Here is a 27,736-nt window from a genome sequence, read left to right as displayed (position 1 = left end):
TAAGACCCCAGCCCGCCATTCTACAGGCAAATCGGCCGCAGCGTTCCGTCCTGCCCCGACAGCCAGCGCGACATCCGCTGTCGATAACGTCATTTCCGGCGCGCCGGCCCCGGTGCTTCCGGGGTCTGGCGTAGGAGAGACTGTCTTCTGGCGCGGACTGTGAAGTTGGGTTTGGTACGCTGGGCGCTCGGAGAGGTGAGTGGGGCTGGCCACGAGGGGACTCAGGGACAGTGGGAGTAGGGCTCCGGCTCAGGGGAGGCGAGCCTCGGCCCAAGCCGATGTGGAGGGGGTTCCATTTCGCAGACAGCTCTGTCGAGGCACGGAGAAGGGCGGTGCTGCTTGGGGTCCGTTAAGAACCTGAGCCTCCTTCGCCAAACCTAGACAGCAAGAGAGAGACAAGCCGGAGGCCTGGCTTCTAGCACTCCTGAGTTTGAGCCCTGTAAGCAGTGGAACCTAGGGTAAGTTACTAACTTCTCTGAACCTCCTTTTTCTTACCTGAAGCATGAAAGTTAAGGGTAACTACCTTGTAGAAGTGTCTTGATGCACGCAGTTGATCATCGGTCTCAAGGGATCGGCAAGTACCTAGCTTCTACTGACGAGGGCTTCATAATTTGTGACTACTCGGGGCTTATCGCCACTCCCTCTGCCCACGGAGACATTGGTATTGTGTAACTTTATGTATCTGAGATTCCCCACCTTTTCTGAGAACGCTTCCTTTCTATACACTCCTGGAAGGGGTTGGGACCAGCTGCACCCAACCAGGGCACCAGTGAGTAGAAGAAGGCAAGGATAACGTTTGGCAGAGTTTGACCCTGGCCTGTGGAAGTAGTGAATTCCGTATGCCTTAATGTGGCTTTCAGCAAGACAGGAATCACAATTGCTGTCACCTGTCGAATATATTATTGTGTAGTGCGCCATGCTTGGCACTTCGCGGGCATCTGATACTCATGCACTGAGTATGTGGTAGAGTTGAATTTGAACTGAGGCTTTGATTTTAGCGTGCCTGATTTTACAATCACTTTGTTAAGTTTACTCCCTAGTCCAATAATAGTGATGATTGTGGTGGTTAATACTGTCAACTTGATTGGATTGAAGGCTACGAAGTATTGATCCTGCTTGTGTCTGTGGGGGTGTAGCCAAAGGAGATTAACAATTGAGTCAGTAGTTTGGGAAAAGCAGACCCACCCTTAATCTGTGTGGGTATAATCTAATCAGCAGCTAGCACAGCTAGAATATAAGCAGGCAGAAAAATGTGAAGAGGCCTAGCCTCCCAGCCTTCATCTTTCTCCGGTGCTGGATGCTTCCTGCCCTGGAACATCCGGCTCCAGGTTCTTCAGTTCTGGAACTCGGACTGGCTCTCCTTGCTCCTCAGCCAACAGACAGCCTATTGTAGGACCTTGATGGTGTGAGTTAATACTTAATACACTCCCATGTATATATATATATATATATATATATATATATATATATATATATATATGAGTGTATTTAGTGTATTTTATATATATATATGGGAGTTGATGGAGTTTATATATGGAATATATGGGAATTTATTAAGAGGGACAGAACTAATGGAATATATATAACTATATATATGGAATATACTACATATATTATATATAGAATATGTAATATCCCATATATATATTCCATTATATATATTCCTATATATATACTTATATATACCGTTAGTTCTCTCCCTCTAGTGAACCCTAATACAATGATTAACCTAATCATGGGACTACAGTAGAAGCTGTGGTTTCTTGAGCACTTATTCTGAACTCATTGAGTTCGCCTTATAAGCATTCTCTAAGGTGGGTATAGTAGTTTATCCCAATTTAAGAAAGACAACGGAATCTCATCCCCCAGCTACCATGAGGTAGACTCTTTGTTTCAATCCCTGGACATCTGACTATTAAAATGGTGTTCATAATTTTTTAGCTCATCAGAAGAAATTCATGTCTTGCAAGGAAAACTAAAAATTATGTTTCATCAAGTAGTGTATTTCAAAAAACATATTCTAAAAAAATCACTCTTCTAGGACCACCAAAGATCCAGATAAAATTCTTTCCTCAGTAATAGAAAAAAATAAAGGAATCTGGGATCTAAGAAGCTATCCACTCATTGTCTAAGGCAATACTGTATAAAATAACCTACTTAGATATTTTTGTGTGGTTTATGTATGTGTGAATGTGTGTGATATTTGTGATATTGACTAGGACAAGGAAATATATACTTGTGAAGAATCATATACCGTTGGGCCTGGTATTTTGTTCACCTGTTTTAGTACCGATTGTTTTCTAAAAATATGTGTTTAATATCTACTTTATTGGACAGTAATGCCAATTTTAATGGACTTAGAATTTGGAGAAAGTTCTGAAGGCAGCAAGGAATAGAGGACTCCTCCTGCTGCTGCCCCCAGGACTTATGATGGACTGCGTCCTTTTTGTCTCCTTTAGTGGCTGGCCATGTCCCTGTCCCACTTGTACCGGGATGGGGAAGACCGCATTGATGATGATGACGATGAGCGGGAAAACTTCGAGATCACTGACTGGGACCTCCAGAATGAGTTCAACCCCAACCGACAGCGCCACTGGCAGACCAAGGAAGAAGCCACCTACGGGGTGTGGGCAGAGCGAGACTCGGATGAGGAGAGGCCCAGCTTTGGAGGCAAACGGTATTGCCTGGCATGGGGGCTGCCTTACCTTGCTTTAGGGAAGAGGAGGAAGATGGACAGGGAGTGGAGGGGATCCCCTGATAAGTATACTTCTCACCTGGCCTTGTTGAGACTGTTAGATATGACATCTCAAGAGGTCCAGTTTCCTCTGTAGACTAGAGTGCTGTTCCTTCACCAATTGATTTTATTTTATTTTATTTTATTTTTTTGAGATACAGTTTTAGTCTGTCACTCAGGCTGGAGTGCGGTGATGTGATCTTGGCTCGCTGCAACCTCTGCCTCCAGAGTTCAAGTGATTCTTGCACCTCAGCCTCTGGAGTAGCTGGGATGACAGGCACACTCCACCACCTCCAGCTAATTTTTGTATTATTAGCAGAGACGGGGTTTTGCCATGTTGGCCAGGTCGGTTTCAAATTCCTGACCTCAAGTGATCCACCCGCTTTGGCCTCCCAAAGTGCTGAGATTACAGGCATGAGCCACCATGCCTGGCCTCACTGATTTAATTATCAGTGTTTACTGAGCAATTACTATGTATCGGGCCTGTGCTATAGACCCATGCGTGCTTTCCTGGAGCCCAGACTCTAGAAGAGGGAAATAGGCATTAACAACTCAGACAATGAAACTTGTAACTGAGATGCAGGACATGAGGGAGAGCATATTTTAGGGCATTTCACCTATTCTGAGAGATCAGGGAAGATTTCTCTGGAGAAAAGTGACCCTTAAGCTGATATGACAGACAGTGGAAGATAACCAGGGTGGTAGAACAGGTCTGAGTATGCAGAGCCCTTAACAGGAGGCTTCACAGTGTCCACAAGGATATGAAAAGCTTTGGGAGCTGGAGCAGAGACGGGGAAGGGGAACACAGTGTGTGTGATAGAGAGGGTGTGATGTGTGGGGCTGGGTTATGTTTTGAGAAGACCCTTTTGCTAGCGTGCTCAATAGGCGTGGAGCCACAGTGGAAGATAGCGTGGTGACGTGAGGAGGCCAAGCCAGTGGTCTCTGCGGAGGTAGTGGAGGCCTGGGCTGGGATAGCGGTGGGTGATGAGGATTCAGGCTGCACATCTCCCCGGCACAAGGTTATATGTGCCCTGGCTAAAACTCACTGCACCAGGGTGTGCCAGGTTGAGTTTTTTTTCCTCTGTGGTCTCACCTGTGGCCTGTAGGCTCCATCCCATTGAGAGTGTGCCTTTTTCCTTATTTATTTATTTAGTTTTTTGAGATGGAGTCTCGCTCTGTGGCCAGGCTGGAATGCAGTGGTGCAGACTCGGCTCACTGCAACCTCCACCTCCTGGTTTCAAGTGATACTCCCGCCTCAGCCTCCTGAGTCGCTGGGACTACAGGTGCACGCCACCACAACCAGCTAATTTTTGTGTTTTTAATCGACATGGGGTTTCACCATGTTGGCCAGGATGGTCTCCATCTCTTGACCTCGTGATCCGCCCACCTCAGCCTCCCAAAGTGCTGGGATTACAGGCGTGAGCCACTGCGCCTGACCAAGAGTGTGCCTTTTTCAAAGGAGGCTGGGCTAGAAAGAGTATAGAGATGAGTCCAAACTCTTCTCATCCACAAGGAAGTCTGAAAGTGGATGGCAGATAGATCAGGGATCAAGAATTGCATAAACATAAGATAATAACTAACGTCTCTTTGCTGCTTACTTGTTCTGGCTATTTCACAAACCTGGATTAATTTTCCTTCTGAGAAAGGTACCATTATTATCCCCATTTTACAGATTAAGAGACTGAGACTAATGGTCATACAGCTAGGCAGAGGCTAAGCTACAGTCGGAACCTGAACCTATCTGTCTGGCTCCAGAGTTTGGGATATGGACCACTAAGTTACATTATATATCTTTAGGAAAAAACTCCCTGAATTCTGTTGTGGCCGTGGGGATGTTGAATTACTAGGTTGGTCATTTTACAAAGCATCACTTTATTTGCTGTATTCCCAGGGTTTTTTCCTTTTTTTTCTTTGAAACACAGTCTCGCTCAGTTGACCGGGCTGGAGTGTGCAGTGGCTTGACCTCAGCTCACTGCAACCTCTATCTCCTGGGTTCAAGTGATTCTCATGCCTCAGTGTTTTGAGTAGCTTGGGATTATAGGTGTGTGCCACCACACCCAGCTAATTTTTTGTATTTTTATTAGAGACAGGATTTTGCCATGTTGGCCAGACTGGTCTCGAATTCCTGGCCTCAAGCCTCCCAGAGTGCTGGGATTACAGGCGTGAGCCACTGGGCCCAGCTCCAGGGTCTTTCATGGTAATTTTTTCTTTTTTAAACCACACAGTACAAATATATCAACTTCATTTTATACAAAAAGGAGCTGAGGTTAATGACTTAATGTAAGTGCTTGAAGCAGTCAGAGTTTAAATCAGTATGTTTCATTTTACAGAGTTAATTTCTTATTTCTTAGAGGACTTCAGTGTAATTTTCTTTTTTCCTTTTTTTTTTTTGGAGACAAGGTCTCGCTCTTTTGCCCAGGCTGGAGTGCAGTGACATGATCAGAGCTCATTGCAGCCTCCACTTCCTGGGCTCAAGCAATCCTCTCATCTTAGCTTTCCATGTAGTGGGGGCCCCAGGCATGCACAACCACACCTGGCTAATCTTGTTTATTTTTTGTAGTGACGAAGTCTCACCATGTTGCCCCAGCTGGAAATTTTCACATTCAAATAAATTTAATGGATATGAGCTTTTTCTAAGTTTGATTAATATAATTGTTACATACTTTACATTTATATGATCTTTCAGTGGGTTTTATTTATTCACGATTATCCATCAAAATTTCTGCTCCTGTTGGATTTTTGGACTTGAAATAGTTTTCAAAACAAATGCTTTTTATGATAAATTAATTTTTTTTAAGGTAGGAAAATTGTATCATCACATCATATTTTGAATTGATAATCAGCTCTACGTTGAATAATAACTCTTCAGCTGTAGAGGAATACGTCAGGTAAAAATGTTAAATGTGACTACAGGAAGCCAAACCTAGGGTCCTTTTGATTTTTTGATGTATTAAAAAAAAAGGGTTACTTTTTGAAAAAAACCTCCCATGAGGTTCACTCTAAGGAGTTCTCAAGCATGTAGTTTCTGCAAAGGGATTTCCGCAGAGAAGGGAGTTCTTTACAGGCCCGGTGGGGTCTGTTTCTGTGTCTGCAGGGCCCGTGACTACTCTGCACCAGTCAACTTTATCAGTGCGGGGCTCAAGAAAGGGGCGGCGGAGGAGGCAGAGTTGGAAGATTCTGATGACGAAGAGACACCTGTTAAGCAGGATGACTTTCCTAAGGATTTTGGACCAAAGAAGTTAAAAACGGTAGCGTCTCTATTGCAGGATTGCGACCCTAAGTAATGCCCTTCAAAGGTCATTGTGGCCCAAGCATTTTCCAGCCAGGGAGCTCATCTGGAACACAGTTTGTGAGTGTCTCCTTTTGGTGGCAGGTTTCTGTGAGGTGTGAAGTGTGTAGTGCAGTCTCTTCCTTCCCGACACATACCACATACATTTCTGGTTCATGCGACACTCTTCATAGTGCTCTATCACTTAGGCCATTTTCCTGTTGACCAAGCGTCTTAGATTTTTCTTCTTTTTGCTTTTTTTCCATCAACTTTGATTTTTCTTTGCAGGGTGGCAATTTTAAGCCCAGCCAGAAAGGTTTTGCAGGAGGAACCAAATCTTTCATGGACTTCGGCAGCTGGGAAAGACACACGAAAGGAATTGGACAGAAGCTTCTTCAGAAGATGGGCTACGTCCCCGGACGGGGCCTCGGGAAGAATGCACAAGGTATTGCACCCTTGTCGTCTTGCATGATGGAGGCCAGGCAGAGGGAAGGAGAGGGGCACTGGGAGGGGTGGTTTGCTTTTCCCTTTTAAAAGCACTTTCTCTTCCAGCCAAATGTTTGCCAGCACAAGACATTTACGCTCCTAAGCTCCCTTGCTTTATCGAAGCTCAAGTTAAATAAAATAATTGTTTCAACAGGAAGAAAAGGGTTAGGGTCTAAAACAGGCTGCAAACAGGTTGAAGACAGACTTTTTTTTTTTTTGGCCCTGATCAGTGCTTCCTTAAACAAAAATGAGGCTGGGCATGGTGGCTCATGCCTGTAATCCCAGCACTTTGGAAGGCTGAAGCAGGTGGAATACTTGAGGTCAGGAGTTCAAGACCAGCCTAACCAACATTGTGAAACCCCATTTCTACTAAAATTACAAATATCAGCCAGGTGTGGTGGCGCATACCTGTAATCCCAGCTACTTGGGAAGCTGAGGCAGGAGAATCACTTGAACCCAGGCGGTAGAGGTTGCAGTGAGCTGAGTTCATGCCACTGCACTCCGGCCCAGGTAATATAGCGAGACTCTGTCTCAAAAATAAATAAATAAAATGAGTTAGCTGCTAGTATTTTAAAATGAGACAGTTTCACCTTAACTTCTAGATTTTCCTGGCAGGAGTTAGCTGAGGCAAATCAGAGCTGCTCCTGGGACAATGGACGTGGTCTTCTCTAGGACGCAGTCTCCACAGCTCCCTGCAGCCTTCCATCCGAACCCAGCTGAACTTTTCTTGGTCCCAAAGGCATTTGAGTTTGTCGTCCCTACTCACAAGGGTTTTAATTTTGCAGAAATGGTTATTTGTCTTTCAGGAATATCAATAAAACATTGTGCTGTTTTAATAGCTAGAGCCATGTGGATGTAAAACCGGCTGAGCAAATCCCACACCGGTAACTTCCATCTTTGTCTAGAAGATAACACAGTCTTACCTTCTGGAGACCAAAGCCACTCAAAGCAAACAGTTGGATTCTTCCCACAGGAATATTCCTTCTTCTTCTTGAGCTATTTCCGATGTGTGATCGCCAAGTAGATATAATCAAATGTATCCTCTAGATGGAATTTCACTTGTTGCCCAGACGAGTAAAATGGTGCAATCTCGGCTCACTTGCAGTCTCCGCTTCCCAGGTTCAGGTGACTCACCTGCCTTACCCTCCCGAGTAGCAGGAATGACATGTGCCTGCCACCACACCCAGCTAATTTTTGTATTTTTAGTAGAGACGGGGTTTTACTGTCTTGGCTAGGCTGGTCTCAGACTCCTGACCTCAGGTGATCCACCTGCCTCGACTTCTCAAAGTGCTGGGATTATAGTCTTGAGACACTCTGCCTGGCCTCTAAATAATTATTAAAGAGAAATCCAGGTTATGTGTTAAACATTAGGTACGTGAAAAATACATGAAATTCAGTAAAGATACACTGAATGAGAATGAGGGGACAGTTTTTTGTTTGTTTGATACAAGGTCTCACTGTCTGTTACCTAGGCTGGAGTGCAATGGCATAGCATGATCATAGCTCACGGCATCCTCAGCCTCCTGGGCTCAACTGCCTGGCCCCGAGATAGTTCTTTTTTTTTTTTTTTTTTTTTTTTTTTGAGACGGAGTTTCGCTCTTGTTACCCAGGCTGGAGTGCAATGGCGCGATCTCGGCTCACCGCAACCTCCGCCTCCTGGGTTCAAGCAATTCTCCTGCCTCAGCCTCCTGAGTAGCTGGGATTACAGGCACGCGCCACCATGCCCAGCTAATTTTTTGTATTTTTAGTAGAGACGGGGTTTCACTTTGTTGACCAGAATGGTCTCGATCTCTCGACCTCGTGACCCACCCGCCTCGGCCTCCCAAAGTGCTGGGATTACAGGCTTGAGCCACTGCGCCCGGCCCGAGATAGTTCTTAATTGAGACAGTACTAAATGGAAGGGAGGCAGGGATTGACAATTTGGAGTGTGGGGAGTATCTTCATTTAAATGTTGTGGTCCTGGTTGTAAACTCTTACGAGAAAAACACAACATTTATTTCTAGGGCTTAAACTTGTTATAAAAAAGTTAAAAAAAAAAAAAACTAAAAAGGTTAAATTAAGCATAGGAGATACGAATTACTAAGTAAAATATGTGAGGAGTCTTAAATTCAGCTTCACTTCAGTCAGAATCAGTTTAGTATCTGAATTACTGCATTTTCCCTAATAGAGGCTTCCTAATAAGTGAAGTACAGAATTTAGTATGCTGGAGTTCTCAGTTATAAATGTGGTATTTTCCTCCTGTTCACTAAAACAATCCAAGTGGAGCAGGGCATGGCGGCTCGCCCCTGTAATCTCAGTGTTGGGAGGCCGAGGTGGGTGGATCACCTGAGGTCTGGAGTTTGAGACCAGCCTGACCAACATGGTGAAACTCTGTCTCTACTAAAAATACGAAAATAGCCGGGCCTGGTGACATGTACCTGTAATCCCAGCTACTTAGGAGGCTGAGGCAGGAGAATTTCTTGAACCCGGGAGGCAGAGGTTGCAGCGAGCCAAGATCACACCACTGCACTCCAGCCTGGGTGACAGAGCAAGACTCCATCTAAAAAAAGAAAAATACAATCCAAGTGGAAACGGAAAACTATTTGGGATATAAATAGTCAGCAGACTGTTCTGTGGTAGCATAAGTGCTCAGAAGTTTCAAATCACAAGGACATGAGTAGTGTTCTGAGGGCAGAGAATAGCTCTCCTTCCTGCGTAGTATGTTATTTTGTGGAATGAGCAAGAAACTCATTTCACCGAGTGGCTGACAGACATACATGAATTGCTGCGTTCTTAAGACTCTTTATCTTTTGCTGAAATTGATCAGGTATCATTAACCCAATCGAAGCCAAGCAGAGAAAAGGAAAAGGTGCTGTGGGAGCTTATGGATCCGAGCGTACCACGCAGTCCGTGCAAGACTTCCCTGTGGTTGACTCGGAGGAAGAAGCTGAAGAGGTAACTGGAAGTCAGGAGTTGTGGGTGGGTGGTGTCCCGTGCCATTTCTAATGGCCGTTCATTCACCCCTTCACTCTGTTAGTCCTCAGATATTTAGCGTGTATGTACTGTATGCTAGGTACTGGGCTGAAGGCTAGGGGCCCCGTGATGAAAGAGCGTAGGGCGGACAGAGCGTAAACAGGCAGCTGTGTGTGGAAGTGGCAGTTGAAATGGCAGAAGGTGCTAGGGGCTGCCTCCGCTGAAAACAAGCTTGGGCGTCGGAAGGTGGTGTTGACCTACTTTTATAAATAGGCTGGTCAGGGGACACTTTCAAGAAAGGAAACATTTCAGTCGAGACTTGGCGGAAGGGTAAGCTGAGAAGCCAGAGGACACTGAGAGGCTCTGAGCTTGGTGGGTAAACCAAAAAGGAAGCCCTTGCGGCAGGAGGGTGGGCCGCAAAGCAGAGGGATGTGCCTTCGGAGGGGTGGGCACGCCACGCGACGGGCCGGGACAGCCAGTTTTAGGTGCTCGGGTTTCATCCCAAGTGCAGCAGGGAGCCATCTACTGGCAGCTGTGTGTCCCTTTCCCCCAGTGATAGAAGGGGCCAACTCTGTTGATTGAAGAATTACTCTTTTCCCATGTGAATTTATGGGGGAAAGCAGGATGCTGCAGAGAAACATGTTACTCTTCATATTACTGACCTTTTGACCAAAGAGTCATTTGATAATGTAGGATTAACCACTCTTGAGTCAGGGATTCTCAGAAGTCTACAGGTGCCAGGCACCCCACAGAAGCAAGTATGATGAGCCAGGTGCCAGACAATAAGGAGTGGTGGGGACTAGGGCACAGAGGTGAGGCTGTAGCCTGTCTGGAAGGTAAATCTTTATTCAGCTCTATGTGGTTGTTGCTTATGAGGATGTGGGCTCAGTGTTGCCTGATCCTCTGATTTTCCCAAAGTAGCCAGATGTGTAGATACTTGAAGAGAAAAAAATGACAAGTCTTAACCAGTATGAGAAAACATCATGACAACCCCAAAACCAACTTCTGTGGGCTGGACTCTACTCCCGTCAGACTAAGAAAGTTTACAGGTTTGTGTGGGGCTGTATTCAACGCCAGGGCTGCGGGTTGGATAAGCTTGCCTCAGCTCCTGTAGAAAGGTTTCGCAGAGCCCCTTAAGAGATATCTTTGCTTTGAGAGTTAGGGCCTCCTTCTTTATCTTCATTTTAAAGTTAGAAACAAGGCTTTACGTACTTTAAAGAATCCTTTACGTTGCATTTCTAAGTTTTACATGAGGTGCATTTAAAACTAGCATAGAGCCTGCCCGTAGTAGATGCTCCATACATGTTGTTTCCTTCATTTTTGTTCTCCGACCCATCTGGTGCACCTGCCTTCTGAACCTCATTATTTGTCAGAGGGTGAGTGGGATCAGGGAGCGTCGTTGGTTTTGCTGTCATGCAGGTGCATCCTTTCCTTCCTTCGTGCAGAACCTGTAGACAGATCTAGTGACATCTGTTAGGGGTCTCAGTTTCTCCACCTGTTGTTAAAAGTGGTCATTCCTTGCTTCATCTGACTGCATCCTTTCGGTTCAGGAGTTTCAGAAGGAGCTGAGCCAGTGGAGGAAGGACCCAAGTGGAAGCAAGAAGAAGCCCAAATACTCTTACAAGACCGTGGAAGAGTTGAAGGCCAGGGGCAGGATTAGCAAGAAGCTCACTGCTCCCCAGAAGGAGCTTTCTCAAGTCAAGGTATGGGGACCCTTGGACACCTGGTGCAGGATCCACACCCCGGAATTAAGCACTGAACATTTTCTAAGGTTTTTTGGTTCTTCTAGCTAAGCTTTATTTTTTTATTTTTTGGTACCCTGCTTGTCTCACTTACTTATGGGAGTGTAATGAATAGGAACATGCTCACATAGTATTAATATCATGTTCTCATTCATTACACTCCCATATTTAGTGACGGACATCACGTTCCTCCCCCGCCAGGCACTCTTCATGGCGCTACAGTGGTAAACCAAATGATGTTTTTTCCTGTGTTTCCGGAGCTTACATCAGTGAATTCTTGTTATTCTTATTATTAAAAACTCAGTTTTTAATATGTAATATTTTTGTTACATCCTTGTTATTAAAAACTCAGTGCAAGCCAGGTGCGGTGGCTTGTGCCTGTAATCCCAGCACTTTGGGAGTCTGAGGCAGGTGGATCACGAGGTCAGGGTTTCGAGGCCAGCCTGACAAGCATGGTAAAACCCAGTCTCTATAAAAAAATAAAAATATATATAAAAAAAAAACAGTGCAAAGTGTTTATAATGAGTGCATAATTCCATAGAGTGACTGTACCGTATTACTTGATCCTACCTCCATTGTTAGATGTTTAGCTTTCTTCTGGTTTAGTTTGGGTTTTTGGCAGGTTAGTTTGTATGTAAAACTTTGTCTTTGTTTCAGACATTTTCTAAGGCTAGACATGTACATGTGCAGTCACCAGGTCAAATACAAAAGTACTTCAGGCATTTAAATACTCAGAAGTTTGTATTAACTGTCTGTGACCAGGACGTCAGGACAGAGTCCCCGGGGCTCGTTAGCCAGCATTGACTATTTTCTTTTTTAAAGATAGATTAAATTTCAGTCAGTCAGTGTACATGCATATAGAGTATTAAGTATTACGTTTCCAAGCAGTCAGTCAGTCAGTGTACATGCATATAGAGTATTAAGTATTACGTTTCCAAGCAGTCAAGGAACAATGGTGACAGTTGCTGTTGTCATTTGCTGTGGGACATACAGTGTGTCATAGACCTTAAAGTGTGGTTCTCAGACGTGTATTGTTATATTACCTGGATGACCGGGTCAGAAATACAGGTGTCTAGGCGCCTCCCAGGAATTTTGAGTCTAGACTGGACCTCAGGACTCTTTTCTCCCTCCAGTGATTCTAATGCTGCTGCTTCACGGATCACACTCTTACTTAAAAAGCGGTGATGAATCTTTCTGTTTCAGAAGTGATAGTCCGTATTCAGATTTCTCGTTTTCCTAAAATATTGGAATTAGCTCATCACCTAGGTTGCCTTTGTTCAGTTAGCTTTTTGTATGTTTTGTTTTAAAATTTAAAAAAAACAACTTTGTTATTACAATAGCAGTGTGTAGTACATTTTAGAAAATTAGGAAATAGGCAGAAACACAGAAAATATTTTCCATCCTCCTAAGATTACCGGACGTTAAGGTCTTGTTGTACAGCGTAGATCTTTGTCTGTGGTTATATGCATTTTTTAAAACCCAAAATGTGATATTCTGATTGTATGTGACCTCCTTTGATCAGTACAGCTTCCACTTTTCCATGAAAATATATTTTCACATCTCCTAATACTCAGTCCCTATTTAAATTTCATGTTTTCCTAAAAAAGTCTTTTCCATGTCTCTGGCTTGTTCACAGTGATCCAGTCCGGAACTGCTTGCTGCATCTGATTTTGTCCCTGGAAGTCTCCTTTAGGCTAGGACAGTGTGGATCCCACTTGGTGAAACACTGCCCTTCTCTCGCTCTGTTGAATGTGGGGTCTTTGCACACCTCCCCTGTCAGGAGGCCTTCCCCTGGGCTCAACTGTGTGTTTCACAGGGCTGCAGTGGTGTTAACCTTCGTCCCTTTACGTTTTCCAAGGTCATAGACATGACAGGCCGGGAGCAGAAGGTGTATTACAGCTACAGTCAGATCAGCCACAAGCACAACGTTCCCGACGATGGGCTGCCGCTGCAGTCCCAACAGCTGCCGCCGTCTGGCAAAGAGGCCAAGGCCCCGGGCTTCGCGCTGCCCGAGCTGGAGCACAACCTGCAGCTGCTCATCGACCTCACCGAGCAGGAGATCATCCAGAATGACCGGCAGCTACAGTATGAGCGGGACATGGTGGTCAACCTCTTCCATGAGCTGGAGAAGATGACTGAGGTCCTGGACCATGAGGAGCGTGTCATCTCCAACCTCAGCAAGGTCTTGGAGATGGTGGAGGAGTGCGAGCGGCGGATGCAGCCTGACTGCAGCAACCCCCTCACCCTGGACGAGTGCGCCCGCATCTTTGAAACGCTGCAGGACAAGTATTATGAGGAGTACAGGATGTCTGACCGTGTGGACCTCGCCGTGGCCATCGTCTATCCACTCATGAAGGACTACTTCAAGGAGTGGGACCCCCTCAAAGTGAGTGGTGGGGAACATCAACCTATCCCTGCCTCTCGGTTGGGCTTGCCCTTGCTTGATGAGATGGTCTGGCGGGCAGCGAGGGCTGGGGAGCCCGCTGCCCCTCATCTGCTCCACCTTTCTCCCCAGGACTGCACTTACGGCACCGAGATCATCTCCAAATGGAAAAGCCTCCTAGAGAATGACCAGCTCTTGTCTCATGGCGGACAGGACCTCTCAGCGGATGCCTTTCACAGGTACCGCAGGGCAGGGCTCTGCACTCCGGCTCCTTTCTCCCGGGGGGTTGGGAAGGATCGCCGAAGGTGGGTGAAGGCAGCCGCGCTGGCCTTGATGAGTTCTCTGCTCATGCTGACACTGTTTAGGAGGCTACATTCATTTGGCCATGAATTCATTTTTTTTTTTTTAAATTTTTTATTGCCATAGGTTATTGGGGAACAGGCGGTGTTTGGTTACACGAGTAAGTTCTTTAGTGGGGATTTATGACATTTTGGTGCACCCATCTCCTGAGCAGTGTACACTGAACCCAGCTTGTAGTCTTTGATCCCTCACCCGCCTCCCACCCTTTCCCGAGTCCCCAGAGTCCATCGTGTCACTCTTATGCCTTTGCAGCCTCATAGCTTCGCTCCCACTTAAGAGTGAGAACATACGATGTTTGATTTTCCATTCCTGAGTTACAACTTCACTTAGAGTAATAGTCTCCAGTCCTATCCAGGTTGCTGTGAATGCTATTCTTTCCTTTTTATGGCTGAGTAGTATTCCACTATACATACACATACACACACATATATATCTATGTGTATATATAGGTGCACAGATACTTGTCTGAGCAAGTATCTTTCTCGTCTAATGACTTATTTTTTTTTTTGAGATGGAGTCTCGTTCTGTCACCAGGCCAGAGTGCAGTGGCGCGATCTCTGCTCACTGCAACTTCTGCCTCCTGGGTTCGAGAGATTCTCCTGCCTCAGCCTCCTGAGTAGCTGGGACTACAGAGGCACACCACCATGCTCAGCTAATTTTTGTATTTTTAGTAGAGACGGGGTTTCACCATACTGGCCAGGGTGGTCTCTATCTTTTGACGTCATGATCTGCCCATCTCACCCTCCCAAAGTGCTGGGATTACAGGCGTGAGCCACCGCACTCAGCCATGACTTCTTTTCCTCTGGGTAGATACCCAGTAGTGGGATTGCTGGATCAAATGGTGGAAGTACTTTTAGTCCTTTAAGTAATCTCCACACTGTTTTCCATAGTGGTTATGCTATTACATTTGGCCATGAATTCAGCTGACACTTGTCAAATGTTTGTTGAGTATCATGCTTGTCCTAGGTGCTGGGCTTACCCTGGGAGTACAGCAGACAGCCTCTTTCTACAGCACAGCAGAAAAGGCAGATGGGTAATAAGGCAGTGAGCAAATAAAGGCGGGACGCACACCAGGTACCACAGTAGAGAGCTGCAGGAGTGACCTACTTGAGACGGGGGTTGGGACAGTGGTCTTAGAGGAGGTGACATTGAAGCTTCGATAGGGTGAGGCGTGAGCTGATGGGTAGAAGTCTATAGGTGGGAAGGCACTTGATACCTGGGAAGAGGCCCTTGTGACCCTACAGCAGTTCTGCCAGGTGGGCGGGCACTACCTAGGAGACTGAGGCCTCAGGTTAAGAGGACAGTCATGAGAACAAGGAAGAGGCAGGCTCAGGTCTGGCCAGTATGGTGACTGGCCTGACGGTTTCCTTTGATTGGATTTCCATGTTGTTGCATTTTTGTTTCTGATTCTAGAGAGGCAGGCGGTGGTTGTGTACTTGAAAACAATCAGTGTAATTAACCAGCCCGTCCTCTGCCTTTCTCCCATAGGTTGATATGGGAAGTCTGGATGCCTTTTGTTCGAAATATCGTCACCCAGTGGCAGCCAAGAAACTGTGACCCGATGGTGGACTTTCTGGATAGTTGGGTGCACATTATTCCTGTGTGGATCTTAGATAACATACTGGACCAACTCATCTTCCCCAAGCTGCAGAAGGAGGTGGGGTGAGAGTCATGGGAAACAGCTGTCGTCAGTAACCAACAGGGACAGTCTGTGTCTTCATTATCTCAGTGCTGTTAAAACGCCTGGAGTTAGCAGAATTTGTCAACCCAACTATTGGTCTATAGTGTTAATTCCAGTCTTTTTCTCAGCACTTTTTCCCCCAAGCCACCCTCAGGAAAGAATTCGTTTTCTTGATTTCTTCACTAAAATTAGAATTGTGCTGTTTCTGAGATGTAATACAAGTGAATGGGCGTATTTGTTTGGCAGCGTACAAAGGACTGTAGACCTTGGCTACAAGAGCGTGGGGCCGCCTCTTCCAAGGGCAGCTCTTGCCTTTAACCACACAGGGATGCATGCCACCGCCCCGCAGGCGGCATGAACCGTTTCTTCTCCCTGCTCTACAGGTGGAAAACTGGAACCCACTCACAGACACTGTTCCCATCCACTCTTGGATCCACCCATGGCTGCCCCTCATGCAGGCACGGCTGGAGCCGCTGTACTCCCCCATCCGTAGCAAGCTGTCCAGCGCCCTGCAGAAGTGGCACCCCAGTGACTCCTCGGCCAAGCTCATCCTCCAGCCCTGGAAGGATGTCTTCACTCCTGGCTCCTGGGAAGCATTCATGGTCAAAAACATAGTGCCCAAGCTGGGTAAGGATATGGGGAAAATGCATTCCACGTCCAGCAGCTTTGGTGCCCTGGCTTCTGTGGTCAGGGGTGATGACTTAAAACACAGCCTTTGCGCTCGTGAAAGTGCTTAGTACACAATGTTCCTCGCGTGAAAAAGCTACCCACTTGTGCAGAGGCTGAACATCAACGTAACTTGGGTCCTTTCTACGGTTTATTTACAACAGTGACTCATAGACGACAGTGACAATATTGGACTCTGTGCCTTGTAGCTTTCCTGCTTGGCTTTGGCTTCTGGTAACAGGACAGCCATAGTAGTTTTGAAATTTTCGTGGTATTTTACTCTAGGTTATGAAAGTTATTTCTGGGTCAGCAAAAAAAAAAAAAAAAAAAAAAAAATTTTTAAGAATTGCTATGTCAAGAGCTTAAATTTTACCTTTAAAAGCAGATTAAAGCCCAAGCAACATGGTGCAACCCCATCTCTACCAAAAACACAAAAACTAGCCAGGCATGGTGGCACACGCCTGTGGTCCCAGCTACTAGGGGAGGCTGAGGCAGGAGGATGGCTTGAACCCGGGAGGCAGAGGTTGCAGTCAGCTGTGATCCGCCACTGCACTCCAGCCAGGGTGACAGTGAGACCCTGTCTTATTTAAAAAAAAAAAAAAAAAAAAGCCAGGAGCCGTGACTCATACCTGTAATCCCAGCACTTTAGGAGGCTAAGGTGGGCAGATCACCTGAGGCCAAGAGTTTGAGACTAGCCTGGACAATATAGCAAAACTGTCTTTAATAAAAATACAAAAAGCAAGCCACAGTGTGCACACCTGTACTCCCAGCTACCCAGGAGGCTGAGGCACAACAGTTACTTGAACCCGGGAGGTGGAGGTTGCTGTGAGCTGAGATGAAAACGGACATTGTCTTTGCTCTGGGTGCTTCTGTGGCTTTGCTGGTACTAAAGCTGTGCCTTACAGACCGGGTTTCTTTTCCAGGGATGTGTCTTGGTGAGCTTGTCATTAACCCCCACCAGCAGCATATGGATGCTTTCTACTGGGTGATCGACTGGGAAGGGATGATCTCCGTCTCTAGCCTGGTGGGACTTCTGGAAAAGCACTTCTTCCCCAAGTGGCTGCAGGTACACTTCGTCTTGCTTGGTTTGCTGGGGGAGGGGACTAAGTTAATTTTCTGCCAAGGCCTGGCTACAGGCACCATTCCATAATGAAAATAAATTGCACGGTAGGGTAGGAATGAGTTAGGTCATCTTAATAGTGGGCACCATGTATTTATTGGACGTTTGTCATGTTTCAGAGGCTGTTCCAAGCACTTCACTGGCTTTCTCTTGGCTCCTCCCAGCACCCCTAGGGTAGGCTGTGGTATCGCTGTTGTGTAGACACGGAAGCCTAGGCTGAGAGAGTTTACTGCATGGGCAGTTTAGCCACCAGGCTGACTCCAAATCCATATTCATAAGTGCTACACTGTTTAGCTCCTCTATAAATCCCTGTAAAATGGGATACGGATCAAAACACTAGGCTGTAGAAGCAGGATCAGACAAAACCAACGGCCCCTTCGGAAACCGTGCCTTCGTTTGTTGCCGTCCTGGACGCAAGTAATTTTGCTTTTCGGCAGGTGCTGTGCTCCTGGCTCAGTAACAGCCCAAATTATGAGGAGATCACCAAGTGGTACCTGGGTTGGAAGTCTATGTTCTCAGACCAAGTGCTGGCACATCCATCTGTCAAGGACAAATTTAACGAAGCACTCGATATCATGAACCGGGCGGTGTCCTCCAACGTTGGTAAGTGAGGATTCCCATTCTGGACGTCCCGGCCTCGAGTTTCAGATTTGACACATAGAAATGACACAGAATCAGAGTTTTCTGGTTCCAGTAGGCAGCCTAAACCTTAGGTCACACTTCTGCACGTAGTGACAGACTCTCCCCCTGCTGATTGGGGTACATGGTCAGCTGGCACCCACTGCCAGGTCTGCCATGACTGAGAGGGGCATCTTCCGGAGTGGAGACTGACTTCAGCTGTCAGATGCTGTCAGTCTGACCCCGGGGCCTGCCCTCTTAACCACTGTGCTGTGTGGCCTTTTAAGGCTCATCCACGCTTCTGCTCAGCCAGCCCTGAGCATGCTGCTCAGATGGCACATCTTACAGTGAGGAGTTGGGCACACGGACTGACACTCGGTGACTGCTCAGCCCTTATCAACCCCATTTTACCTGTAAAACAGTAAGATCTGCTGCATAGGCTAAAAGGGGGATCGCGTTCATGCTTGTGTGTAGCCTTCAATACGTGGCGTCTGTGTTGTCAAAAAGACAGTCCACTGTTCATGTGCCGTATCTGTCCCCAAGTTCTAGGGAAGCCATTCTGCCTTGATGATCCTCAGTAAAGGATGTTTATATTTCTACATCTGGGAGCCTATTCCAGCCAGTCTTTCCTCCAGTGTTGCTCATTAGCCGATTCACAGCATTGAGATGGGATCATCTAGTCTGTTTTACAGATAAGCCCAGCGAGGCTAAGAGCCTGTTCAAGGTCACATAGTGGCAGTTAGAACTGGAATTTCTATTTCCTGGGTCTTTAATTCTTGTTATTTAATAGTTAGCATATTCTGTGAAAACACAGATAAACTATACTTCTCTGCTTCTGTAATTATCAAGGTCTTCCTAAAAACTCCTCCTTAGCTACTCCTGGCCTCATGTTTCCAAAACTGTTCCCTGCATACCTCTCAATTAGCACTTAGCACTTGTATTATCCTTTAAACACCCATCTCAGCGCCCCAAAACATGTGTCTTTCAGGACGGGGAACCTGTATGGGTAAGTTAAAATAAGGCCAGTATGGGCCATGTTTTTCAAGGTACTAAAAGCTGCCTCTTTTGTGGTGTGAAGTGGAAACTGCAGAACAAGGTGGGAATGGAAGAGTGGGTGGGGACTCTCTGTTAATGTTTCCTTTTTTTTTGAGATGGAGTCTCACCCTGTTGCCCAGGCTGGAGTGCAGTGGCATGATCTCGGTTCACTGCACCCACCACCTCCCAGGTTCAAATGGTTCTCCTGCCTCAGCCTCCCAAGTAGCTGGGATTACAGGTGTGCGCCACCACACCTGGCTAATTTTTTGTATCTTTAGTAGAGATGGGGTCTCATCACGTTGGCCAGGCTAGCCTCGAACTCCTGACCTTGTGATCTGCCCACTTTGGCCTCCCGAAGTGTAGGGATTACAGGTGTGAGCCACCATGCCCAGCCGTTTCCATCTCTCAAAGAAGAAATCCCTTGCAGATACTTCATTTTAAAATGAATATTTAATAATCTCTTAGTTATTAATTACCTCCAGAGTTGCATCTCGGTGGCACAGCTGCCCTTTAGTGAGTCACAGGCACTCTGGCACACCCAGACCTGGGCCAAGTCAGGGTCAACTTCCATACACTTGGAAACACCTGTCCTCACTGCCCTATCTTCTGTTCTCTCTCAGGGGCCTACATGCAGCCAGGAGCACGGGAGAACATTGCCTATCTCACCCACACGGAGCGGAGGAAGGACTTCCAGTACGAGGCCATGCAGGAGAGGCGGGAGGCCGAGAACATGGCCCAGAGGGGCATTGGCGTGGCCACCAGCTCTGTGCCCATGAACTTCAAGGACCTCATTGAGACCAAGGCCGAGGAGCACAACATCGTCTTCATGCCCATCATTGGGAAGCGGCACGAAGGGAAGCAGCTGTACACCTTTGGCCGCATTGTGATCTACATCGACCGGGGAGTGGTCTTTGTCCAGGGCGAGAAGACCTGGGTGCCCACCTCACTGCAGAGCCTGATCGATATGGCCAAGTGAACTGTGGCAGGCCCAGAGACTTGTACCTGAGAGGGATGCGTTGTGAATAAACGACATTTTCGATCACCTTCAAAAGGGTAACTTCTCTATTCCAGAGATACCCCACATCAGGCCAGGTCACAAGGGAAGGACGCAAAACGGGACGATCACTTAGCAGTGCGTGCATCTTTATACCAATTATGTGGGGTATCGTCCTCCGAACAGCACAGCCAAGTCGATGTGAATTCCTGGCAAAGGAGTTCTCTGTAGTTTCTCCATAGCAGCCTTCCCTTTAGTCTCTACCTCAGCCAACAATGAGTACCTGACAGTGAGTTCAGGTCAGTAGCTGAAGGATCTTCTGTCTTGTTCCTGATGATTTCAAGGTCCTCACAGTCCTGATAATCTGGTTCCTCCCGAAACTCCCAAGTATCTGTGGAGAGCTGTTCTAGCTTTTGTACAGGGAACCAGTGGACAGAGGTATCATTAAACATGTCCATGTACTGTGAAGTCTGAGGAAACTCAAGCTCCTCCAGTCCTTTTAAAATCTGAGCAGAAAAATTCAAGTGTGAAAACTTGATAGTCACAGTAATCCCCACTCTTTGGGTTAAATTTCCATGTTACTTGTTACCCCCACTTTCCTTTTTAAAAAAAATAACGAGGATATTTCCATTTAAATGCTTTTGCACAATGAATTAGGTGCCCCAAGGGCAGTGGATATCATGGACTGTGATACTGAGAATAAAGGAAATAAGGAAAAAAACTAAGAGATGCATTCAGTGTCAAACTTTCTGGAACACAGATCCATGGAGAGAGCTCACTGAAAGGACACTAGCGTCACTTAGTCCCTGCGCTTCCTCATTTGCGTGTAAAGAGAATTCTTCACCGTTTCACACGCTTTTCCATCCCAGCCCCTTTATTCGGATAGATACCTTTGCAATGTAGGGATAGTTTTTCTGCAGAATCCTTGCCAACAATCTAGGAATTAAAAAACAAGAAAAAAAACAAAACAAAAAACGTGATTAGGAGGTATGAGGATAGTTTCATTCAACTTAAGACATACAGAAAGGCAAGATGACTGAAGTACAGTAAGAAATCCGGAAAAAACTCGAGATGTGGAGTAGGTTAAACAGTTGGAAATGTGGGCCAGGCACGTGCCCAGCACTTTCGGAGGCTGAGGTGGGTGGGCCATTTGAGGTCAGGACTTCAAGACCAGCCTAGCCAACACGGTGAGACCCTGTCTCTACTAAAAATACAAAAATTAGCCCGGCATGCTGGTGTGTGCCTGTAATCCCAGCTACCCTGGAGGCTGAGGCAGGAGAATTGCTTGAACCCAGGAGACAGGTTGGAGTGAGCCGAGATCGCGCCACTGCACTCCAGCCTGGGGGACAGAGTGAGACTCCGTCTCAAAAAAGTCAAATAAAAGAAATGAATTAAAATAAATAGAAGCAAATACTCCAGTAATCGTGCCTATGTCATCAAGAGAATGACTGGGCAGACGTCTAAGCTCTGTGAACAACGAGGCTATGGGATCTGCAGGCAGAGGAATGAAAGAGCTTTCCCTGTTTTCAAAAGCATTTCTGTGTATCACAATGGAAGGGAGAAAATCGTGGCAAAAAGACTCCTTAACTTGCTTCACTGCCTGAATCAGGGGTCTCACATCTCTTTAACCCTTCAACCAGTTCCCTATGGAAAAGCGTTTCCCAGTATGGAATTGTCAAGCAAATGTTTTCTGCTTGTGGGTCAATCTGAGGTATGGGTTTCACCGCAGGGCCTGACATAATCTCAGCATTCTCGGGCTCACCTCTCTTCCAGTCCTTTGAAACTGTTCCCAATGATGACCATCTTAGAAAGGGCGTCTACGGACCAGTTACTCCACAGAAGATTGTTGTACAAGGCCGTCCCACAGTGGAGCATGTAAAAGATGGTAGCCTCCCCGCAAATACTCCGTTTCCCTTCCTGGGGATACAATATTCACAGAGGTGAACATGCCCACAACCTATTCTTTACAGCAAGGTGAGGAAGAGGTGAGGATGGGGTTAATAATGAGACAAGCTAAAGGATCAAATGGAAAAAATCTCACTTTGATTGTGGAACAGTTACAGTCGTGTATGAAATCTATACCGTTACAGCATTAAAAAGTCAGGAAATCATGATGTCCCAAAAGAACTCATGTTTACTTAACAAATACACGAACACAATGCACTAATGGAGGGGCTTCCTGGGTCCATCACGGCAAGGACAGGAAGGAGGGTGATGTTACTTCCCAGTCTATTTCCATGTTCAGTAGCCCATGTTTCCTGTGTCACTTCCTACAGATCTGCATCATAACTGAGTCCTCTTCGGACGTCCCTGATGCACAGTCACCCCTCCTGGGAATCACAGCTCTACGGCCAAACTCTAGCAGGGAACATAAGGCCCTTTGACCCTTGTCCACCGCTGGCCTGCCTAAACTGGCAGTGGTTTCCTGAACAGCCAGCACCGCACAGCTGCCTGCAATCCTGGTTCTGTCTCACCAGCAAACTCCTGGTAGACCTTCAAAGCCCAGCTCAGACCCAGGAGACCTTCGTCCATCCCTCCAAACACCTCTCTTGCCTCAGTTCCTAGTACGAGATTCTGCCTCACTATTTCATTCCTCATTGACTTGTTTACAGGTCACATGCCCTGATGTGAGCACCGGCTCCCAGAACAGAGACTGGCTCCCATTTATCTTGGCCTTGGCAAAGCTCCTTGCCTAGCACAGCGCAGGCACCCAGAAAGATGATCTGAACTGAGTGACAGTGTTTTAAGACCTTGCCAAAATCAGGGAATGACTCTTGTCTCAACTGAGCCAATTTTCATACATAATAAGCAGTAAGATGGCAGTTTCAGGACACACACAGGAATCAAATGATTCTAATCCCCAAGATAATGCAGAACCAAAATCGGAGGGATTTGCTTATACTGGCCTTGGCCCTGGGCTTGAGAGATGCATTGCTTTATTCCACAGTTCTCAGAAATGTCAAATCCCAGCTATTTTGGGGGGTGCAAATGTGGGCAGAGAATTAATCCACAACGCACAGCCAGGCGCTATGGGTTTGACTGGGTTATAGCATCAAAGAGGGATGCTGCGTCCCCCCTTATCACCTTCCTGGGACAGGGTAAAATCCAGAAAGACCTCACTTGAGACACCCAGCCTTTTATTTTTCAATAGCAACAGCAAATAGCAAGTTAGCATAACTTCCAGACACATAATTCTCAGAAGCGGTGCGGACCTAACGTGATCTGGTTCCTGCTGTTTGTGTAGGTTTTTTTTTCTGATGGGTACAGCACAAGCCAAAATGTAGGTAACTGATTGGCTGGTTACATCTTTCAGCGATAAGAGGAATGGCTACCATTGCCGAGAATGCTGGTGGTGTCCACAGGCAGAGAGCCTGGGGTCAGGCTGGTCAGGATTTCTATAGTACGGTCTGCTCCCCTTTAATCCACTTACCTCGTTCTCACTGAGAACAGTCACACCAAGGGTGTTAAGTACGTCAATTTCAAGTTGGCTGAACAGAGGGTCATACACCCAACAGTGACTTCTGGGAATCTAGAAGGGAAGAATCAGTTGTTTACTTCCACCCAAACGTCTGTGTGCAGCCATGGACAAGACCAGCGGAGGAGGAGATGAAAATGAATCCAAAAATGTACCTGGCACTTCTCCAACAAAAGCAGCAAAAATGTTAGCTGGTTTCTAGCAATGATGCAGGTGGCAAAGTTCCCAATGCCGTAACACACACACTTCCAAAGGCAGGTTCCTGTGTCCAGGGTCCCTCCTGGGATAGAGTCAGGGGCCACATCTGACTCATCTGGCGATGAGTCAAGATGCAGGTTTCCAAAGGTGTCCGAGAGAGTCCTCACAGGGGCCTTCAGCTGTTCCAGATGTGTTGTGAGACATTTATTGATGGTTTCTGAAAGAGCAGGCCAAGTGCAGTTAGAGGGCATGCTCTGACCCTGTGAGTCAAATCATCCATAAAAGAAGTTCACAGATTTGGGAAGAAAGAGATCAGGGCAGTAAAAGGTTTCCATTTTTCAGAGAGAAAAGCTGCCGGCCACATTCCCAAACATGCCGGGACATAACAGTCATATTCACCACTGACAGGCTGTCCCAACCCCTGGACTCCCATGGTCCAAAACCCAAGAGAATGTTGTAAGCAGAAGTTGGGTTTTATTCACAGCAGTTTCCATCTAAAACTCTAATGTGAACTCATTCTAATTTAACAAGAGGCTCCTGGTAAATGTAGACTATGCTCTGAAATTCATACTTTTAAAGTTGTAACAGGCTGGGTGCGGTGGCTCATGCTGTAATTCTAGCACTTTGGGAGGCTGAGACGGGTGGATCACCTGAGGTCAGGACTTGAAGACCAGTCTGGCCAACATGGTAAAACCCCATCTCTTCAAAAATACAAAATTAGCCAGGGGTAGTGGTACATGCCTGTAGTCCCAGCTACTCAAGAGGCTGAGGCAAGGAGGATTGTTTGAACTCAGGAGGTGGAGATTGCAATGAGCTGAGATCACGCCACTGCACTCCAGCCTGGGCAACACAGTGAGACTGTCTCAAAAAAAAAAAGGATCCAGAACAATAACAGCAGCTACCTTGCTGGGAAAAAAAAAGGAACCAGCAAAGATACCTTTAAATAAGACCCCAGGCCAGGAAAGCTTGCATGAAAAACTGGCTCTTCAGTTTTGATAGAAGAATTGGTGAAAACATTTTGGGTAACTTGACAATGGATATCAAGTTGGTCACTGCCTTTCATTTAATTCTATTTCTGGGAATATATTCTAAGAAGATCATCCTAAATTTGGTAAAAGCTTTATGCATAAAGTTGCTCATCGCAAAATTATGTATAATAATCTAAAAACGCTGAGTGTGGTGGCTCATGCCTATAATCCCAGCGCTTTGGGAGGCTGGAGGTGGGAGGATCACTTGAGCTCAGGAGGCAGAGGCTGCAGTGAGCTACGTTTGCACCACTGTACTCCAGCCTGGGTGAGGACTGAGACCCTGTCCTAAAATAATAACTGAAAAACAAAGGAAGAAAACTAAATGTCCCTCAATAAAGATGATATAGCATGTCCATTCCATGCATAAACATTATGTTGCCACCCACAATATGATATTTTAAACAATACTAAACAATCTCCACTATGTTTAGGAGGAGATTATAATTGCATGAGAAAAAGGCTCCATTGTAATATCATGGAAAAGGAACAGGATAAATATAAATTTCAGCAATAATAATGACAACATTTATTGCCTTGTATACAGCAGGCCAGCATTTAACTACACAGCTTCAGTTCTCAAAACTACAGGATATACACATTACCCCCATTTCACAGATAAAGAAACTGAGGGTCAGAATTAAGTGCCAAAAGACACTCAGTTGCAAGGGGTGGGGGGAGGTTAGTACCCAGCAAGTTATCCCGCTGTGAAGCAAAATGTCCTCAAATGCGGGCTGATTCTCTTTTCTGCCCTACAGCCCCTACCCTTGGCCAGGTGGCACCCACCTAGTGCTGAACTCCAGAAATCAGAGATAAGCAGGTCCTTCCTGTTGAGAAAAAATGGCACAGTTATGTCCCATTCATTTCAGGGCTGCCCCAACATTAACTTTCCTGATCATGACCCGAATGCATAGAGAATGAGGCGCCCTGCAATGCACGGCCCACCCTTACCAAGTGATAGGAGGGGGATATATGTTGAACACGTCCAGAGCCAGACCACATACTGCTGGGGTGCAGAGACTGCAGGAGGGAGGACGCTGGAGGAGGTTTTTGGTTCTCAGAGAGGTCTGGGTCTATTCTCAGTCTACAACAGAGCCTAGCGTAGAACTGCAGCTTAATAAATGGTTGTTAAATGCTCAGAATTTGCCTTTCTGAGCTTTAGTTTCCTCATCTCTAAATTGGGGATAAAAATCATTCCCAACATGGAGGAGTTTAGGGGCATAAAATCGGTTAACATTTACATTGTAATACATAATGACAAAAAAGGGTTAACAGGGTTAACATTCCTAGCAGTGTCTGGCACATAGCAAGTACTCAATAAATGGTCTTTATTAGTATAAATCGTTCTAAGGGGAAGGTAAAGAGACAAAAGCAAGTATCTGGGCTTTCTTTATTCAAGTCAACTGGTTTGACAGACGCAGAGCAGAACAAAGTCAACAGTGAATTACGATCAACTGGATTTAAACTGACAAACCACGGCCAGAGATAGTGAGAATGTGGTGCAAAAAGGAGTACAGAGAATTGAAAGTCGGCCCAGAGGCTGCTGCACGTTCCTCACAGAGGGTAAAGGAGAGAGTTCTGAGGTACACGGGAATGCTTTATGAACTGGTAAATGCGTACATCGATAAGCATGTAAAATGTTGGCTCAATACTCAGGCAATGGTGATTGTACCACACTTGGGTGTTGGGAGAAGCAGGGAGCCCCGGGGGAATACTGAAGCAGTAATAGTATCAAGGGATATGAAAAGCACCTTGAGGTCTCCAAACCCCCAGGCGCATTCACTGGCACTGGCACCTTCTGAGAGCTTAAAAAGAATTGCAGGTCCTTTTTATTCAGGCCGAGCCAAATGGTCAGCAACTTTCTTTTCACAGGTAAACTGCGTCATTCCCGAATCTTGATCCTAATTCTAGGGGAAAGGAGCACACAAAATTAAATCTAATTTCTTCCCTTGTGAGGGCCCTTCAGACGGTGATCTGAAGTCCTAACTAAAGCTGTTATTTATTGAGCCTAAAGAGAACTGCAAATAAAGGCAATAATACTAAATAACAATAATAGGTAACATTTATTGAGTGTTTCCTCTGTATTAGGCACTCTCTATGTACTTTCTAAGGTATGGAGCAAAGTATGTGAGAATCTCGGCTGGGATAAGTATCTAGCATAATGGAGAGCTGGAAGCACTGGTTTTTATCACAAAGACCTGGGTTTGAAATCTGGTTCTATACATTTTATTTGTCTCTTTGAGATTCAGTGAGCTACCAGCGTTTTAGCGTGCCTGCAATGTAACATAAAGTGTGCAGAATGATTAAGCCAGTGTCAGACACACAGCAGCTGCCTGATCATGACAGCAATCACGTGTTCATGTTGCTGCCCTCGTGTTACCACCATCAATAACACCAACATCGACATAATATTAATAGCAAATATTGGCACAGTGCTTATCACGTGCCAGAAAATGGTTTCCGTTGACTAATTCATTGAATCCTCAAAACAAACCTAAGTATGTACTATTTTCGTCCCCATCTCACAGATAAGAAAGCTGAGGCACAGAGATGAGAAACTGCCCAAGGTCACGCAGCTCTAACAGGGAAGACAACCTTCAATTGAGCGTTTACTATAATCCAGATCTTTAATGAGCTCGTTCCCTACGTTAAACCCTCACAATAACCCCAAAGGGTGTGCATTATATTGCCACTTTATAGATGGCGAGACTGTGGCTCAGAATTGCCCATAGGCGCAAAGATTCCACTAGGGTCGACCCCGCACTCACTCAGCGTCCGAGATGCGACGAAGCACGACTCCGCTGTCAGCCTCGAATTCCGCCTCGGGGTCCCGGGGCGCCGCCTCCCTCCGCCGTGGCTGTCGCGCCGCCGAGCGCCTCTTCCGCGGACCAGCCGTCTGCCAGGATTCCGGCACGGCAGCCGCGGCGGCAGCCATTAGCCTCTGACGTCATCACCGGCCTCTGACGTCAGCGGAGCGCGGCGCACTCAGACACGTCATA

At 46.3% G+C, this 27,736-nt stretch overlaps 2 protein-coding genes across 4 annotated transcripts; one reads left to right on the top strand and one right to left on the bottom strand.

The window, feature by feature from the left end:
• The first annotated feature begins 54 nt into the window (after window positions 1–54).
• On the top strand, window positions 55–22,150 carry TFIP11 (tuftelin interacting protein 11). 2 transcript variants are annotated; one of them, XM_010349193.3, is made up of 14 exons: window positions 55–195; window positions 304–458; window positions 2,460–2,677; window positions 5,829–5,982; window positions 6,291–6,447; window positions 9,295–9,422; window positions 10,991–11,143; window positions 13,041–13,568; window positions 13,698–13,804; window positions 15,414–15,582; window positions 15,990–16,233; window positions 17,196–17,338; window positions 17,830–17,995; window positions 19,666–22,150. In XM_010349193.3, exons 3-14 carry the CDS (start codon window positions 2,469–2,471, stop codon window positions 20,019–20,021), a joined length of 2,514 nt encoding a protein of 837 aa, XP_010347495.1. In that variant the 5' UTR covers window positions 55–195; window positions 304–458; window positions 2,460–2,468; the 3' UTR covers window positions 20,022–22,150. The 2 variants fall into 2 exon arrangements, with proteins under 2 accessions (XP_010347495.1, XP_010347496.1); XM_010349194.3 differs by lacking the exon at window positions 304–458.
• SRRD (SRR1 domain containing) lies at window positions 11,139–27,692 on the bottom strand. 2 transcript variants are annotated; one of them, XM_039462321.2, is made up of 7 exons: window positions 27,506–27,692; window positions 25,524–25,564; window positions 23,670–23,929; window positions 23,470–23,568; window positions 21,802–21,956; window positions 20,930–20,975; window positions 11,139–12,418 (listed from the first exon to the last, which is right to left on the bottom strand). In XM_039462321.2, the coding sequence occupies exons 1-7, from the start codon at window positions 27,670–27,672 to the stop codon at window positions 12,350–12,352; spliced, it is 837 nt and encodes a 278-aa protein (XP_039318255.1). In that variant the 5' UTR covers window positions 27,673–27,692; the 3' UTR covers window positions 11,139–12,349. The 2 variants fall into 2 exon arrangements, with proteins under 2 accessions (XP_039318255.1, XP_003938611.2); XM_003938562.4 differs by lacking the exon at window positions 11,139–12,418 and adding an exon at window positions 20,090–20,545.
• Between the last annotated feature and the right edge of the window lie 44 nt (window positions 27,693–27,736).

Source organism: Saimiri boliviensis, chromosome 21, assembly GCF_048565385.1.
Source record: "Saimiri boliviensis isolate mSaiBol1 chromosome 21, mSaiBol1.pri, whole genome shotgun sequence".
Taxonomy (NCBI): domain Eukaryota; kingdom Metazoa; phylum Chordata; class Mammalia; order Primates; family Cebidae; genus Saimiri; species Saimiri boliviensis.
Note: the sequence above shows the minus strand (reverse complement) of the source record. Positions and strands in the feature narration are given on the sequence as shown.